The 18,397-nt window shown below is 39.1% G+C and overlaps 2 protein-coding genes across 2 annotated transcripts in view; one reads left to right on the plus strand and one right to left on the minus strand.

The window, feature by feature from the left end:
• Window positions 1-18,154, plus strand: part of LOC106868524 (uncharacterized) — a 34,864-nt gene extending 16,710 nt beyond the window's left edge. Inside the window, exon 4 of the mRNA XM_089344620.1 lies at window positions 16,483-18,154. Coding sequence (XP_089200746.1) covers window positions 16,483-17,595 — 1,113 coding nt within the window. The 3' untranslated portion in view covers window positions 17,596-18,154. The remainder of the gene's footprint in view (window positions 1-16,482) is intronic.
• LOC106868511 (uncharacterized) lies at window positions 1,098-7,844 on the minus strand. The gene has a single exon (XM_014913817.3). It carries the CDS (start codon window positions 3,663-3,665, stop codon window positions 2,052-2,054), a length of 1,614 nt encoding a protein of 537 aa, XP_014769303.2. The 5' UTR covers window positions 3,666-7,844; the 3' UTR covers window positions 1,098-2,051.
• Window positions 18,155-18,397: the final 243 nt, after the last annotated feature.

The raw sequence follows: 18,397 nt of genomic DNA on the forward strand, positions 1-18,397 counted from the left end.
TACAATCACACACACCTACACAAACATATACACATACAAACTCATTAAAGGAAAATGATTATTGCCTGAGTGTATCAAGAATATAAAATGACTGCAGTTGAAAAGTATTTTATAAATACACATTCAACAGTTCCTACATGTGCCTAATATATTTGTATTAAGAAATTTATGTAATAAATTTGGAATAGGGAGTTTTTACATCAACTATAAGTCACGGACTGCTTTTTATGGCTTTAAGTTGTGAGTTTAGGTTGGTTTCAGTAATGGAGAGCGCAACTGAAAGGAAATGTCACTTTGAAAAAGTTGGGATTTACTTGCCAACTCCTGTATTTAGTCACGGTCAGCTTTATATGGCTTCAAGTCGTACAAGAAGGAAGAAAAACTTTAAAATTCTTTTGAAGGAGACAAGCAGTCGAGGGATGTTAACTGCAGATAGATTTTTCATAAAAAATTTAGAAATAAAAGAATTATTAAACTAGAAACTTGGTTTTGTACTGTATTTATATATTGTTGTTGGCACTCCGTGGCTTACGACATCAAGTGTTCCAGTTGATCTGATCAACGGAACAGCCTGCTCATGAAATTAACGTGCAAGTGGCTGAGCACTCCACAGACACGTGTACCCTTAACGTAGTTCTCGGGGATATTCAGCGTGACACAGAGTGTAACAAGGCTTACCCTTTGAATTACAGGCACAACAGAAACAGGAAGTAAGAGTGAGAGAAAGTTGTGGTGGAAGAGTACAGCAAGGTTCGCCACCATCCCCTGCCGGAGCCTCGTGGAGCTTGGGGTGTTTTCGCTCAATAAACACTCACAGTCTGGGAATCGAAACCCCGATCCTATGACCGCGAGTTCGCTGCCCTAACCATTGGGCCATTGTGCCTCCATTTATATATAAAATACTATAATTAGACATAATTTTTGATGGGAAGGGGCAAACTAGCTGTATATAAAACCTATAAACACACTCATGAGCTCACATGACGTAAAAACATTCAGTTAGGATACAGAAATAATTTGAACATCCGTAGCCACGAGAAGGTTACAGTAGTGACAAAAATTGGGGGGGGGGGGAAAGAATACAAACACCAATCAGGTTAGTATTTTTGTTTATATTTTTTTATATTTTTTATTTCCTGCTTCAGTCACTGGACAATGGCCATGCTGGGGCACTTGCTTTGAAGGGGTCAGTCAAACAAATCGACACCCAGTACTTTTCTTTTTTAAGTCTGTTTCTTATTGTTGGTCTCTTCTGCCAAATCAATAAGTTACAGGGCTGTAAACAAACCAACACTGGTTGTCAAGTGAGTGGTGGGAAATAACCACACACACACACACACACATACATATTTAAATACATACACACACTCATGATGGTTGTTTCCGTTTAGAACATTCATCTACAGGCGTGGCTGTGTGGTAAGAAGCTTGCTTACCAACCACATGGTTCCGGGTTCAGTCCCACTGCGTGGCATCTTGGGCAAGTGTCTTCTATAATAGCCTCAGGCCGACCAAAGCCTTGTGAGTGGATTTGGGAGACGGGAACTGAAAAAAGCCTGTCGTATATGTATACTCTTTACTATTTTACTTGTTTCAGTCATTTGACTGTGGCCATGCTGGAGCACCGCCTTTAGACAAGCAAATCGACCCCAGGACTTATTCTTTAGAAGCCTAGTACTTATTCTATCGGTCTCTTTTGCCGATCTGCTAAGTTACCAGGACGTAAACACACCACCATCGGTTGTCAAGCGATGTTGGGGGGACAAACAGACACACAAACATATACATATATATATATATATATATACGACGGACTTCTTTCAGTTTCTGTCGATCAAATCCACTCAAATGGCTTTGGTCGGCCCGAGGCTATAGTAGCAGACACTTGCCCAAGATGCCACGCAGTGGGAATGAACCCAGAACCATGTGGTTGGTAAGCAAGCTACTTACCACACAGCCACTCCTGCGTCTATAACAAGATTTCTCATATATTTCCCTGTGATGTTCTCTAACGTTTACCGATGATTTCAGATTTGAAAGAGAATGACACCTCATGTCTCATGGTGAAAAGAATTTCTTCCTGTGTGTACTCGTGCATGTTTTTTCAAGTGACCGTTTGTAATGAATGCCTTCTCACATATTTCACAGTTATAAGGTTTTTCACCAGTGTGTATTCTTTTGTGCCTGTTCAAATCACTATTGTTGACAAACGATTTGCCACATATTTCACAGTTGTAAGGTTTTTCACCAGAGTGTCTGCGCTTGTGAACTACAAGACTTGAATTATTAATCAACGATTTACCACATATGTCACACTGGAAAGGTTTTTCTCCAGTGTGACTACGTTTATGTACTGCAAGACTAGAGTTAAAGGAGAAGGATTTCCCACATGTTTCACAATTATATGGTTTTTCTCCAGTATGAGTACGAATATGTATAACAAGATTCCAGTTATTAATAAAAGATTTCCCACATATTTCACAATGGAAAGGCTTTTCCCCTGTATGTATCCTTTTATGCTTTGTTAAATCACCAGTTGAAACAAACGATTTCCCACATATTTGACAGTGGAAAGGCTTCTCTCCAGTATGTATCCTTTTGTGGGTTGTTAAATTACTGTTGATCATAAATGATTTACCACACATTTCACAGTGGAATGGTTTTTCTCCCGTATGACTACGTATGTGGATATCAAGGTTTGAATTATTAATAAACGATTTCCCACATATTTCACAATGAAATGGTTTTTCTCCAGTGTGTATTCTTTTGTGTTTTGTTAATGCACTATAATAGACAAACGATTTTCCACATATGTCACAATCGAACGGTTTTTCTCCAGTGTGACTGCGTATGTGAATAATAAGCTGAGAATTCTTAATAAAAGACTTTCCACATGTCTCACATTGGAAAGGTTTTTCTCCACTGTGTATTCTCTTGTGACTGATTAAATAACTATTATTGACAAAGGATTTCCCGCATAATTCACAGCAATATGGTTTTTCTCCCGTATGACTCCGTACATGGATTGTAAGCTTAGAATTAGAGATAAAAGATTTTCCACAAATTTCGCAATGAAACAGATTTTCTCCAGTGTGGATCCTTTTGTGTGCTGTTAACATACTGTTAGAAACAAAAGATTTTCTACATATCTCACAATGAAACGGTTTTTCTCCAGTGTGACTCCGTTGATGGATTGTGATCTGAGAGTTATCAATGAAAGATTTCCCACATATTTCACAATGATATGGTTTTTCTCCAGTGTGTGTTTGTTCATGTCTTTTCAAGTGGCTCTTAGTAATGAAAGATTTCCCACATATTTCACAGTGAAACGGTTTTACCCCAGTATGTATCCTTTTGTGTTTTCTTAAGACGCTATTAGATACAAATTTTTTCCCACATATTTCACAATTGTAGGGCTTCCCCTTATTGTGTATTTCTTTGTGTTTGAGGACTTCGTGTTCTGAAGAGAATACCTTTCGACAAACATCACACCGATATTCAGTTTCAATAATATTTCCCTGTAACGATCTTCCTTTAGTAAATGTTTCACTACGCACAAATTTTTCATGTCTGTCTGCCAGTGTAACTGACTCTGTATCTCTAACTGTATCTATATTGTTAAAAGCAATTGTGTTCGAAATGTCCAAGTGATCAACGTTCTCCATATTAATTCTTGAGCAATTGTTAAAAACTGACAAATGTCTGCGAGTTAATCTATTGTGGTTCAATTTGTTGTCTTAGATATCACAGTCCACTGTTTACATGTGTGGAACAGATGTAATGTAGATATATTTTCTACTCACCAGTAGAATGTTTCATATAAAGTCCAAATGAAAAGTGAAGAAGTGTGAGGAAAGTTAATTGATTGATTTGTTGTTGATTAAAAGCCATTTCCCCATGTCCTGTAAAACAGGGAACAACTAATTAACGATGCAAACCTGTGGTCAAATGAAATATTTAATCATGAAGGTGATGGAACACCGACCCTCAAACATGTAGGTCGTCCTATTTTATCCACAAACATTAACTTTCACCTTAACATGAGATAATTACTACATATGATATAATTAGATTTAGCTCAACTAATTAGAAACACAAACAGTAGACGGTATTGTTGATACATTTCCATTTATTTGACTGAAACCGGTGACATATGTTAAAAGTTCCCAACGTAATATAACACTAAAAAATAATTTGCTCCTTAAATTATAACCGACCCAAGGTAAATATATATTTAAAAAATCATTTAGGACAGTAGTAATTACGTATCAACAAGGAAGACGTATGCATAGGAGGGAGACCTGTAATAATTCGCTGTCAAATCTCCATTACACCACGGCCTAATGTATGAGTTATTTATATATAGGCGGAACTTCAGATTTGTACCACCATTGACTTTGTTGCCTCATAACTTCCAGAAAAAATGGATACTTTTTAACGAATTTTTCAAGAAATACCGCCACTTAGATGCTGTGGATTCAGAGTATATAGGGATTTATGAGAAATAATTTTCTGAGGGGGTGGGGAGAAGGGTTTCAGAAAATTCAAACAATCCGATTTTTTTTTCTTCATAACTTTCAGGAAAAAGGGTATCTTTTCATGAAAATTTATAACAGATACTTTTCAAACGGCAAAGATTATGATTATAAAGAAATTTACGGGGAAAATTTTATCCGAGGGGTAGGGAGGAGTTTCGGAAAATGGTATTTTGGATCAGGAAGACAGGGGGTCCGTAGACAGCAAATACTTTTTATGGGCGATTTGATTTTATACATGTTTTTTAATCGAAATCTTTTAATTGAATATAAACCTATTTGTTAAATACTGTTAAATAAATAAATGTAAAAATATATGCTATTTTAAGCAAATATTTATGTATAAATTTCATAAGCGTTTATAAGGGGAGGTAAAGCCTGAAATATAAAGGGGTCCGCAAGTCAAAAAGTTTGAAAACCCCTGGATTAGATCGACCTCAGCACGCAACTGGTACTTAATTTATCGACTCCCTAAATGACCATGTTACTGTTGTTTTTAGCCCCAGGAAGACATTCTAATTATCTCTTTATACACATATCGAAAAGTAAACGAAACAAATTTTCTTTCGTAAACTTTCAAAATATTATTTTTTTGTTTGCATTTCGAAATGTATCGGCAATTTGCAAACGTTTTATTTTCTATGATGCACCAATGTTTAAGTTAACTCAAATAACCATTAAGAAATGATAAATTTCTCACAGGGACTTTTAATAATTTATTTTTTAAGCATTTACTTATTCGTTTCGCTTATCTAGATAGCCAAGCCTACTTTTGTACATTCCTGATTTCGTTTTCTTGTACTTTTCTCTCACACATTCAAATCTTCCTGGTGATCTCCGAAGGAAGAAACATATAATGTTTTGGACATAAAATATAACCTATAAAGGATACACAAGAACATATTTAAAGACATATATAAGAAAACTGAGATAGTATTTCGTCTTTGTCTACCTCGACTTCAGTGCTAATATCTTCATTATTACTATGTAAGTATTATTTAGATATTGTCGTTGTCCACCTTGGCATCAATACTGTCTACTTTAACATATTGTGACATCGGCGAAAGCAAAGAATACGTACACCCAGTATTTAAGGTCAGGGTTTTTGTTACGCCGAAAACAGGTGGTGTACGTATTCTTTACCCCCCGATGTGAGATCTTCTGGTGCCTCAGTGGATCTATATTAATATGTAACTCTTTATGTTCTGAGTTCGAATCGCACCGAAACGACTTTGCTTTTCAACCATCCGGGCTCCGATAAAATATAGTACTAGTTTTTAAAGTGCTGGAATCGATGAAATCGACTTACCAACTTAAAATTGCTGGCATTGTGCCAAAATCTTAAAACAGTTTGTTTTTTATATATTGTTCCTTAGCTCTTCATGTTGTCAATGATACCATCCTTATCAACTCATCCATCCTTATCAACACTGGTTTTCTGGTGGGGGGGGGGGGGCCTAAAATCAGAGTGTAGTTTCGGGGTAGTTGTTACACGTAAATCGGAATTTCTCCTGTTTATCCTTCGGGGTTTTCCTATATTTCAGAACAGTTAAGGGCGAACTTGTTTTCAAGCAAAAAATTTTTTCAAACGTTTGCCCCTTCCTACCACCCACCCTTTATCGTACCTTCCGATCTTCAGAATAACAACCAACATCAAATTGATGTCTTTTTTCCTTAGTCTTTTTCTGTTTGGAATACTTGGAATCCGTATTTTCAAAGAAAAATTTTCTTTCACTGTGTGGCAAGAAGCTCGCTTCCCAACTATATGGTTCGGTGTTCAGTCCCACTGCGTGGCACCTTGACAACACTCTTCTACTATAGCCTTGGATCCAACCAAAGCCTTCTCAGTGGATTTGATGGACGGAAACCGAAAGCCTGTAATATATATATATATATAAGACACAGAATGCTTGTGTCACATAGGCAACTGGAAACGATGTTTCCTGGGGCTAAATAGCAGTAGCATTCTTCCCTTTCCTGGGACTGCCACATTAAGTTGGCAAGAAACCAATACTTTATTTATATATATATATATGTGTGTGTGTGTGTAAGGAACGACCGTGTGTACTCAAAAAAGGAGAAATGGTGACGAATGGAAAAACAGAGGACTCCTTTCATTTAAACGTGTCACACGGTCGAACACAAAATTATATATCAATGATGATATCCATAATATGTTATGCTACGATAACATAGATGACCAGTAATGAAAGACCACAACCGTATAAGATGAATAACAGAGATATTTATTGTAGCGTTAAAGATGTATGTCTGTGTGAGAGTGTGAATGCGACATATAAGAACATAATCAAAGACAGGCCGTCGTACAAAGAAAAGTGTGTATGTGAGTGATACATGTGTGTGAGTTATTACAGCAGATGGAAAGAGAGTCAATAACACGTGAGCAATTATACCAGTTCTTGGGTACACTATAGGAAAAGTTCTGTATGTGAAAGTGAGGAGGCTGAGTGTGGCAGAGCTGATCACTAGTTGTGATGTCGTGGCATCGATGCCGGGCCGTGATTCTTGTTATACAGATGTTCGTCGTTTGGCAGAGCTTATCACTAGTTGTGTTTTGGCTTTGATTCCAGGGCCTTGAGGACAGACGTTTATCGCAGGCTGAAATCTCTTGTATGTTTATTTATCGTGGTGAAGCTGAGTCACCTAACAGAATCGAAGAGAGAGATGTGCCGCGGTAGTTTGGTGTACATAGAAAGTCGTGTAGACGCTGGTGGTGTAGAGGCTGCTTGGTAGTAATCGTGTTGGTCATGAGGATGTTGCTGGATAGTAGTCGACTCTTGTTGCTGATGTGGCGACGGCGGTGGTCATCGTTGGCTGGACGAAGCTGTTGAAGTGGTCGCTGGCTGATTGTTGCTGCTGCTGTCGTGTGGTACACGGAACAGTCTCTAAGAGAAACTGAACCGAGACAAATTTGTTGGGTATGAGTTGATCTATTTAAGGCGTTAAGGGGGCTGCCAGACGGTGATAGAAAAACACTATCACGTGACCTTATTAAGGGCTGTGATTGGTCAGTTTGCGTTCTGGCGGGAACGGTTCGAAGAAGTTGCCGATTCGAATAATGATCAGTCACGTGATGACCAGGAATGGGTTCTCTGCTACGCCCGCGTTTATTTATATTTAAATGAGAAGAATGGCGATAGCAGTTTTGTATCTAATGGGGGTAGGTAGTTTCACTACATATATGTATGTATGTATGTGTATCTATATATATGTGGAAGCACCCACTACGCTCTCTGAGTGGTTGGCGTTGGGAGGGGCATCCAGCTCTGGAAGCTTTGCCAAGTTGGATTGGAGCCTGGTGTTACCATCCGGTTTCGCCAGTCCTCAGTCAGATCGTCCAACCCATGCTGGCATGGAGAGCGGGCGTTAAGCGATGATGATGATATATATGTATATATATATATATATGTATGTATGTGTGTGCATATGTTTGTGTTTCTATGTTTGTCCCCCCAACATCGCTTGACAACCGATGCTGGTGTGTTTACGTCCCCGTAGCTTAGCGGTTCGGCAAAAGAGACTGATAGAATAAGTACTAGGCTTACAAAGAATAAATCCTGTGGTTGATTTGCTCGACTAAAGGCGGTGCTCCAGTATGAGCACGCTCAAATGACTGAAACAAGTAAAAGAGTAAATATATCTATCAATCTATATATATATATATATATATATATACCCCCCCCCCCACACACACACACACACACATAAAGATAGATAGACAGACAGACTAACAGATAGATTCATACATCCATACACGAAGACGTGTTTGTGTGTATGTGTATATACATAGATATAAAGAGAGATAGATACAGACAGACAGATTGATAGATTCATATGTACATACATACATACGTACATACATATATAAGTCCCCTTCAGCTTTGTTCACTAATGGTGGCTCAGCATGGCCACGGCCTTAGGTCTGAAATGAGTAAAAGAATGACTGAATATATATATACATATATATATATATATATATATATATATATATATATATATATATATATATATATATATATATATATATATACACATATATACACACACACATATATATACATACACATACATACATATATGTATGTATGCATGTACATATATGTATGTGTATATATATATATGCATATATATGTGTACACATATACTTACATATATATCTATATACACATACATTTGAAAATCTATATGCATATACATGCATGTATGTATGTACACATATGCATGTGTATGTATATATATATATATATATATATGAGCGTCCAATAATACTATCCATATCATGTCCTCACTTTGTTGTTTTTTTGTTATTGTTTTTTTAAACTATATATATATATATATATATATATACATACGCACACACACACACAGCTTATTTGTGTATAATGCTTGTTGATGAATTAGTGAGAGAAGGTAAGGCATTGCCCATAAGCCTCAAAACCTGTGAAATAGAGAATTCATGAGAAGAATAATAATGGTGGTATATTACTGGTACTTAATGTTTTTGAACCCCTCGTGAGATGCTGTGTAACGTTACTCCGAACAGTATGTCTTGGTGGGAGTGTCTTGGATTCTAGACTTGATGGATGAAGGCTGAGTGGGGACTAAACAATACGTCCCTGCCCCTGCAACAGGCACCATCACGACCATCATCATCATCATCATCAACAACAATACTATAATCACCTTAGACATTCCTGCCCTGACCACTTCTATGATTTATTCAAATGCTTTGTTTGCATCCTTAATGGAATCTGTGGAATGCCGTGGTGAGGAAGGTGTGTCTGGTACTTTATTTATTGCCCCTGAAATAATGAAAGGTAAATTTGATTTGACCTGGATTCGATCTCAAAACACAGAACTGAAACAATTCATGCAAAGATGCCAATTGGTTACCATGGTGATTGGGTAGTCAAAGCAGCTAAACCTCCCTCAAATTACACCTTACTTTCATAACAGAGAATGGCTATTGTAGATAATGTAATTTCAACATAACCCAAAAGACAGGGTGGTCATGGTTAGAATGTCTTTAATCAAATGTTTTCATGATCTAAAGCAACAATAACTAGAATACCATGTAAACTGGTAGAGTATGGTGTCAGCCTGATGCAGTAGTAGTATATTTGAAACAATGAAGCTGTGGCTGGCATCCAGTGATTCGATCAACAGAGATGAGATGACAGCAACAAGGACAACATCAACAATAACACACACACACACCACCAGCAGCAAGGTAACAATCCTTAATTGTAGTCAGGCTCAGCTTTCTTAAAATAATGAGTCACCAGAAAATAAAAGGAAACACCTGGAGTAAACTGATCTTATCGAATGATACAACGACACCTGACAAGTAAACAATCCCTTGGGGTAAACAATATTGTCAACTGATGCCACCTCACCCGAGAGGTCAGTCATGTTGTCCATTGATGTTATTCAAGATAATATTGGCTTACACACTCTGCTCTCATGTTCGGTTCTGCAACAATGAATTTCTATCCTGTTTCTTTATTTTGGGTTTGTTGCAAATATTTCAAGAAATTTTATCCTGATTTGAAATGTCAGACTGAACCTTGTATAAGTGAATTTAAAGCTGGTGGTGGTGGCCATGGTGTGTATGTGTGGGCTTACACTTTCACACACACACACACACACATATATAAACATGCTTTCTCTATACATGTATAGATACACACACATAGATATACATATATATACATACACACACATATATATATATATATATATATATATATATATATATATATATATATATATATATATATATATATATATATATATATATACATATATATGTCGTTGTACTTGGGGATGGTCATATTGCCAGTTTAGCCAATAAAAACACACGCACTGTATATTTGATGTTAATTTGCTTCAGCTTTATATTACATTAATCTGAATCTTATTTCGGCCAGAGTTCTTTCGTCACACTTCTGTGACCTCATCAGTGGTCCTTTGTTTCCTTCTTTCTTATGTGTGTCTCACCTTGCTAACTATCAGCCATTTTGTATTTTGTATTCCTATTGTATGTGTCTACACATGCGTGTCCTTCAATGTGTCTGTGTCTTTTGTAAATGCATGTGTGTATGGGGAGTGTCTGTATCACCTATATTCCTATATTCTCTGTTAATACGTGTTCGTTTGTATTTGTTTTTATTTATTTATTTGTTCATGTGTGTGTGTGTGTGTTTTTTTTTTTGTGTTTAATTAAATTTTGTTAACGTATGTAGTATTTAATTCCATTTGTTTATCTATGTATTGTATTATACTTTGTTCATATTATTATTGGTTTATGGGTAACATGTTGTCACATGCTGTGGTTTGTGGTTTGTTAGTGGTGTGTGTTAGTGTTCCATTCTAGTTTCCTATTCAGGCTAGGTTTCTCTTCTATTATGTGTGTAGCTTCAGTAATTTGTCTAAGTGCTGCATCACTGCTATGTGTAGATAAGATTTTAATTTCTATGTTGTTGATTGAGCCTCTATGTTCTTGCTCAGCGTGCTGGTACAGAACTGATGAGTTCTTCCCTTCCTTAAGTTCCCTCCAATGTTCGTTTGCCCGCTCCCCTATGCTCCTTGCTGTTTCGCCTACATATGTCATTGTCTTATTTCTGCATCGTCCCTCTGTACATCTTATACTATAGACCACATTTCTGGTTTTGCAGTTAGTTTGTGGGCTAAATCTACATACGATACAGTTCCTATCAGTGCAGGGGGTTCTACTGAAAGGGTATGTTCTACTGATAAGGGATTTAATAGGGTTGCCTGGCCTTTCAACAACCTTAATTCTTAGCTTAAGTTTGTCTAGGGCCCTTCTAAAGCGGTACGCCAGTTCGCCTCTAGGGGTGGTGTCGACGAACATGACGGTCTGGTACTTGTGGCTATCGTACCATGAGCTTGCCTTCCCTATTTTCTTCTTAGTCCTTTCTATGGTGTTCCATGATTTGCTCCTATAGAGTGGGCAAATCCCATTCCTATCGTTGCGTTTGATTGTTTCAAACTTCTTCATAGCTCCTTTGTATACCCTGATCCTTTCTTTATGGCTGTAACCTGAGAACTGCATGCGGTGGACGAAATGTATATGTCTCTTTAATTCTGTAGGGTCGCACATGCAGGAGACATTTCGCATTACTCTGACGAGGTCTGCCATCAATATGTTGAATTTGGCATTGTCCGCAATAGCCGAGTTCCGGTGGATCAGGTATTTGGAGGCCATAGGTTTTGTATAGTGTGAATGGAGGATTCTGGTTTTATTGTTCTTAGTTTCTAGCCAGAGTTCAGTATCTAATACAGGTAATCTATGGTTAGGGTGTTTAGTAGGGTAGTCTATCGTAACTTTAATACTCTGGTGGATGGAGTTAGCTATTTGCTGGATGCTCTCCATAGTCTTAGTTTCTATTTCTATTTCAGGGGTACTCTCTTGTGGGGGTGTCTTTACCACTAAGTTGATATCATCGACATATCAAGAGTACACATTCACGAGTATGGAGTTTTGTGTCAGGCGTTCCTTAAGCCTTCTGTCCCACCATACCATGAAGAGATAGGCCACATCACCGGCGATACTAACACCAATGGCTGCCCCCTCGTCCTGGGCGTATAATTTGTTGTTAAATTTAAAGGTGTGGCCTTTTAGGGTGACCTTTATACTAGCTCCTAGTGCATGTGCGATCATTTTCTTTACCTGGTGGATATTAGTGGGGGTCCGTATGGCTCTGGTCCATCCACTCCATCTCTCTATATGAGTCTTCCTAGCCATAGAGGTAATTGTGGGTGGTCTACCTCTTAGACGTCTACTAGGGCAGAAATCTCTAAGGTCGTATCTATCTAGATATACATCGTCATATGTCAATCTAAGTAGGAGGCCCAGTTCTTCTGTGTTGACTTTTTGGAACTCTACTTCGCTCTCGTTGATCATCTCCACGCACTTTTCCACTGCAAAATCCACATCGATAGATGGGTATAGTGATACCACATCCATGCTACCCACTATACACCCTGTCAGGTTGCAAGTGTTGTTGCAGTCGTTGATCCTGCTGAGGAGATCTTCCGTGCTGTCACAGACATCAGGTGACATCTGGATTATGGGGCGTATGATCATTGAGAGGAAGTAGGAAACCCTGTAGTTACTAGCGACATTCGCTCCACAGACTGGTCTTGTTGGTGGTCCCACTACAGGATTAGTTGTTACTTTGTGGTCCTTACGGAGCCCATACAGCATCGGGATATCATTGTTCCAGGCTTGGAAGTTGTTGGCTGTGCCCTTCTGGGGTCTAAGAACAATTGTCCACATCATCATGTGGGCATTGAGGACTTTTTCTCTTTCCTCATGCGCCTGTAAGGTTGTTACCTTCGTATTGGCGATGTGAGGTTGCATTGCCTGGATATAGTTCGGCAGGCTGTCTATTGACATTCTGCCGGACTTATCTGTGGGAAGGCATACCACTTCTCCCTTTTTCGTGCGCTGCATGAGCTTGTGTAGGCCACTTGCGGGTATATTCCCAAGTTGTTGGGCCTCTGTCTTATTCTGTCTCTGTCTCTTAGTGTATAATTCTAAACTCTGTCTAAGTTTTGTCCTAGCTATAGTGAACTGTGCTTCCATGTGGTCATGAGTATGTTTAGGGATGCAGACTCTTTTGTTAAAGGGTAATGTTGTAGGGTATACCTGGCTCATATTATAAGTTTTGTCATGTATGTTGAAGAATTGAGTGTCAAGGAGGTTAGTATTCCTGTTGTTGGCCCCTCTGGGGTTGTCTTCTTCGTAACTACTACTACTATTACTGCCGTTATTGCTACTCCCATTCATCCTGCTATTCCTACCACTACTATTGTTACTGTCACTACCACCACCACCACTACCACCATCGCTATTGTTACCACCCCATCTGGTGTTTTCTGTTTTAGGTCTACTGACTCCCTGTCCAAGAATTCTGTTGCATTCAACTTTATTCTCCCTCTTGACCCCCATGGCCTTACCTTTGTCTGTGTTCTTGTGCCTATGGTTATCTGTGTCTGTGTGTCCGTTCTCCCTGTTATTGTTGTTGTTGTCACTCGTGTTGTTGTTGTTGTACATGTTTAAATTCCAACGTATTTTTGTGAACGACTTTTCGATTTCGGAGAGGCATTGGATGGGGTTAACCTTGTGATATATATATATATATATATATATATATATATATATGTGTGTGTGTGTGCATACATATATATAAATACTGGGAATGTGCAGAAAACAACTTCTGCCACATTCCAGGGAGAAAAACTAGAAGTGGTTGATAGCTTCCGCTATCTTGGTGATCAAATTAGCAGTGGAGGTGGGTGCGCTGAAAGCGTAGCTGCTAGAATTAGAATAGCCTGGGCAAAGTTCAGAGAGCTCTTACCTCTGCTGGCGACAAAGGGTCTCTCTCTCAGAGTAAAAAGCAGATTGTATGACGCATGTGTACGAACAGCCATGCTTCATGGCAGTGAAACATGGGCCGTGACTGCTGAGGACATGCGTAGGCTCGCAAGGAATGAAGCCAGTATGCTCCGATGGATGTGTAATGTCAGTGTGCATACTCAACAGAGTGTAAGCACCTTGAGAGAAAAGTTGAACTTACGAAGCATCAGTTGTGGTGTGCAAGAGAGACGACTGCGCTGGTATGGTCATGTAGCGAGAATGGATGAGGATAGCTGTGTGAAAAAGTGCCACACCTTAGCAGTTGAGGGAACCTGTGGAAGAGGTAGGCCCAGGAAGACCTGGGCTGAGGTGGTGATGCATGACCTTCAAACATTGGGCCTCACCGAGGCGATGACTTCTGACCGAGATGTTTGGAAATGTGCTGTGTGCGAGAAGACCCGGCAAGCAAAGTGAGACATAAATCTAAGGCCCAGCCAGTCCAATTATGCGTACCATCCTTCCTTCATTGGACACTAAACCCCACTTGCGAAGACCTGTTGAGGCAAGTGAAATAGAAATAGATCATTGCCGGTGCCCCTGGGCTGGCTCTTGTGCAGGGCCGTCGCAGGATTTTCGAGCGAGATCGTTGCCAGTGCTCCTGGACTTGCTCATGTGCAGGCGACACATGAAATCTTTCGAGTGAGATCGTTGCTAATGCCCCTGGACTGGCTCTTGTGCTGGTGACACATGAAATTTCTTCGAGCGAGATCATTGACGGTGCCCCTGAACTGACTCTTGTGTGGGGTTGTTGTAGGATTTTCGAGTGAGATCGTTGCTGGTGCCCCTGGACTTGCTCTTGTGCGGGTGACACATGAGGTTTCTGGAGCGAGATGAGCGTGGCCGTTGCCAGTACCGCCTGACTGGCCTTCGTGCGGGTGACACGTAAAAGCACCCACTACACTCTCTGAGTTGTTGGCGTTAGGAAGGGCATCCAGATGTGGAAACACTGCCAAATCAGATTGGAGCCTGGTGTAGCCATCTGGTTTCACCAGTCCTCAGTCAAATCGTCCAACCCATGCTAGCATGGAAAGCGGACGTTAAACGACGACGACGATATATATGTGCTGTGCGTGAGAAGACCCGGCAAGCCAAGTGAGATCGTTGCCAGTGCCCCTGGACTGGCTATTGTGCGGGTGGCACATAAGATGCACCATTTTGAGCGTGACCATTGCCAATGCCAGGTCTTAGGTAGAGGGGTCTGTTTTAAGGCCCCTTCTATTCAGGATGAGAGAACACTTCAGTCCCAACAATTATTGATACTCCATCAAGCTCTGGTGGGGCCCACAAACAAGTATTGCTATGACATCCAGAAAAGGGTCACTCACCTGATTGGCCAAAAAGGCCTTCACAGACTAAGGCCAGTATGTGTGCTGTCTCCTCTAACTGCCTCTTCTGTCACTACTGTAGTGGTCTCTGGCCTACATGCATACCATCTCCTATCTTTGTCTCCCCTGTCATTATTCTAATGGCCCCTGACCCACATGTGCTGTCTCCTCTAACTGCCTCTTCTGTCACTACTGTAGTGGTCTCTGGCCTACATGCATACCATCTCCTATCTTTGTCTCCCCTGTCATTATTCTAATGGCCCCTGACCCACATGTGCTGTCTCCTCTAACTGCCTCTTCTGTCACTACTGTAGTGGTCTCTGGCCTACATGCATACCATCTCCTATCTTTGTCTCCCCTGTCATTATTCTAATGGCCCCTGACCCACATGTGCTGTCTCCTCTAACTGCCTCTTCTGTCACTACTGTAGTGGTCTCTGGCCTACATGCATACCATCTCCTATCTTTGTCTCCCCTGTCATTATTCTAATGGCCCCTAACCCACATGTGCTGTCTCCTCTCACTGCCTCTTCTGTCACTACTATGAATGCCTCATTCCATTGGGGTTGGCTGGGTTCATGTCATTACCAATCAAGCATTCTCATTCCACCCACATCTCCCTCTTTTCAATATCACTGGTTTTAAGTATCCTCTATATCTTACACTGTTGTTTTTATCTCATTTCAGAATATCACATACAACATCAATATTTATTATCGTTTCAAGATCAAGCAAGATTTTGTGCAGAAGAATATAATCCAGTTTCTATAAATATATGGGAGAATTACTGTAGAAATATTTTCTCTGGAATTGTCAGAAAAATTCCTGTACTTCAGTGTCTGGAATGTCTGCGACATTTTGCATTCTAAGTAAAATTAATTTACAAAGGAGTTTGCAACATCTTCAGTTGTCGACAAAGATGGAAAGAAATTTAGGAAGAAATATAACAGGATGAAAAATTTATCTGAAATAAAATATAAAAGCAAAAAGAAAAAAAGTCTGTGTGTTGCTTTGAGTCGAGTAAAATTATGGAAAATGAATTTTATAAGAAAGGGTGTGATTTTCCTGATGCTATGATAAAAGAGATAGAGAAAACATCATACCATTGCAATGTCTGTGGTAAATCATTCTCTCAGAAAAGTAACCTAACTACACACAAACGTATTCATACAGGAGAAAAACCATACCATTGTGATATCTGTGGCAAATCATTCTCTCATGGAACAACATTATCTTCTCACAAACATATTCATACAGGAGAGAAACCATATCACTGTGATGTCTGTGGTAAACCATTCTCTAAAAAATGTAACTTAACTACTCATAAACGTATTCATACAGGAGAAAAACCATACCACTGTGACATCTGTGGTGAATCATTTACTCATGGAAATACCTTAGCTATTCACAAACATATTCATACAGGAGTGAAGCCATATCACTGTGATATCTGTGAGAAGTCATTCTCTAGAAATAATGACTTAACTAAACATGAACGTATTCATACAGGGGAGAAACCATTTCACTGTGACATTTGTGGTGAATCCTTCTCTGAGAGAGGTATCTTAACTAAACATGAACGTATTCATACAGGAGAGAAGCCATATCACTGTGATATCTGTGACAAATCATTCTCTGTAAGATGTAACTTGACTAAACACAAACGCATTCACACAGGAAAGAAGCCATTTCACTGTGATATCTGTGGTAAATCCTTTTCGCATGGAAACGCCTTAACTACTCACAAACGTATTCATACAGGAGAGAAGCCATATCACTGTGATATCTGTGGTAAATCATTCTCTCAAAGAAGCCACTTAATTAACCACAGACATATACACACAGGAGAGAAACCATATCATTGTGATATTTGTGGCAAATCTTTCACTAAAGGGAGTACTCTTACTACGCACAAACGCATTCATACGGGAGAGAAGCCATATAAGTGTGATATCTGTGATAAATCCTTCTCTCAAATAAGTCCATTAACAACTCATAGATATATTCACACAAAAGAGAAGTACTATCCCTGCGACATCTGTGGTAAATCATTCTCTAGAAGTGCTAATCTTTCTCGACACAAGTATGTCCATACTGGAGAGAAGCCATATCACTGTGATATCTGTGGTAAATCTTTCTCTCAAATAGTTGAAGTCACTAGTCACAAACGTATTCATACAGGAGAGAAGCCATATCACTGCAATGTCTGTGGTAAATCATTCTCTCAAAGAGGACATTTAACGAGACACAAGTCTATTCATACAGGTTAATGTCTCTGGTTATCATTTTTTGTGAAAACTGTCACTCATTTACTAATGTTTGTATTCTCTTTCATCTGTTTCAGCCTACTAGATGTGGCCATACTGGAGTATCAGAACTATGAACAGGTGCAGGCATGGCTGTGTGGTAAGAAACTTGCTTCTCAACCACATGGTTCTGGGTTCACTTCCATTGTGTGGAACCCTGGGCAAGTGTCTTCTACTATAGCCACAGGCTGACCAAAGTCCTGTGAGTGGGTTTGGTAGATAGAAACTGAAAGAAGCCCATCATGTATAGGCTTACAAAGAATAAGTCCTGGGGTCAATTTGTTCAACTAAACATGGTGCTCCAGCATGGCTGCAGTCAAATGACTGAAACAAATAAAAGAATATATGTGTGTGTGTATACGCACACACACACACACACATATATATACAATATGGGCTTCTTTCAGTTTCTGTTTACCAAACTCACAAGTTTTTTGGGGTTGTCTTGTTTTATAAGTATCTCTTTTACTTTGCATTACTTTTCCATTGTGATACAAATAAAATGAACCAAACATCTATTATATTTTTTCTTCTCCATTTTCTTTTTATTAAATTTTTATACATTTATATCGAAGAACTTTCTTTCAATATATTTGATAAAGCCAGTTGGCATCTGGATTGTTATCAACAATCTCTTACAGGGAAATTGCATCCTCAAATTGTGAGTATATATATATATATATATATATATATATATATATAATCAAGGGTAGCACAACACACACACTGTTTGTTTACTTCATATATATATATATATATATATATA

The sequence above is a fragment of the Octopus bimaculoides genome, chromosome 28 (assembly GCF_046866305.1).
Source record: "Octopus bimaculoides isolate indiv1 chromosome 28, ASM4686630v1, whole genome shotgun sequence".
Taxonomy (NCBI): domain Eukaryota; kingdom Metazoa; phylum Mollusca; class Cephalopoda; order Octopoda; family Octopodidae; genus Octopus; species Octopus bimaculoides.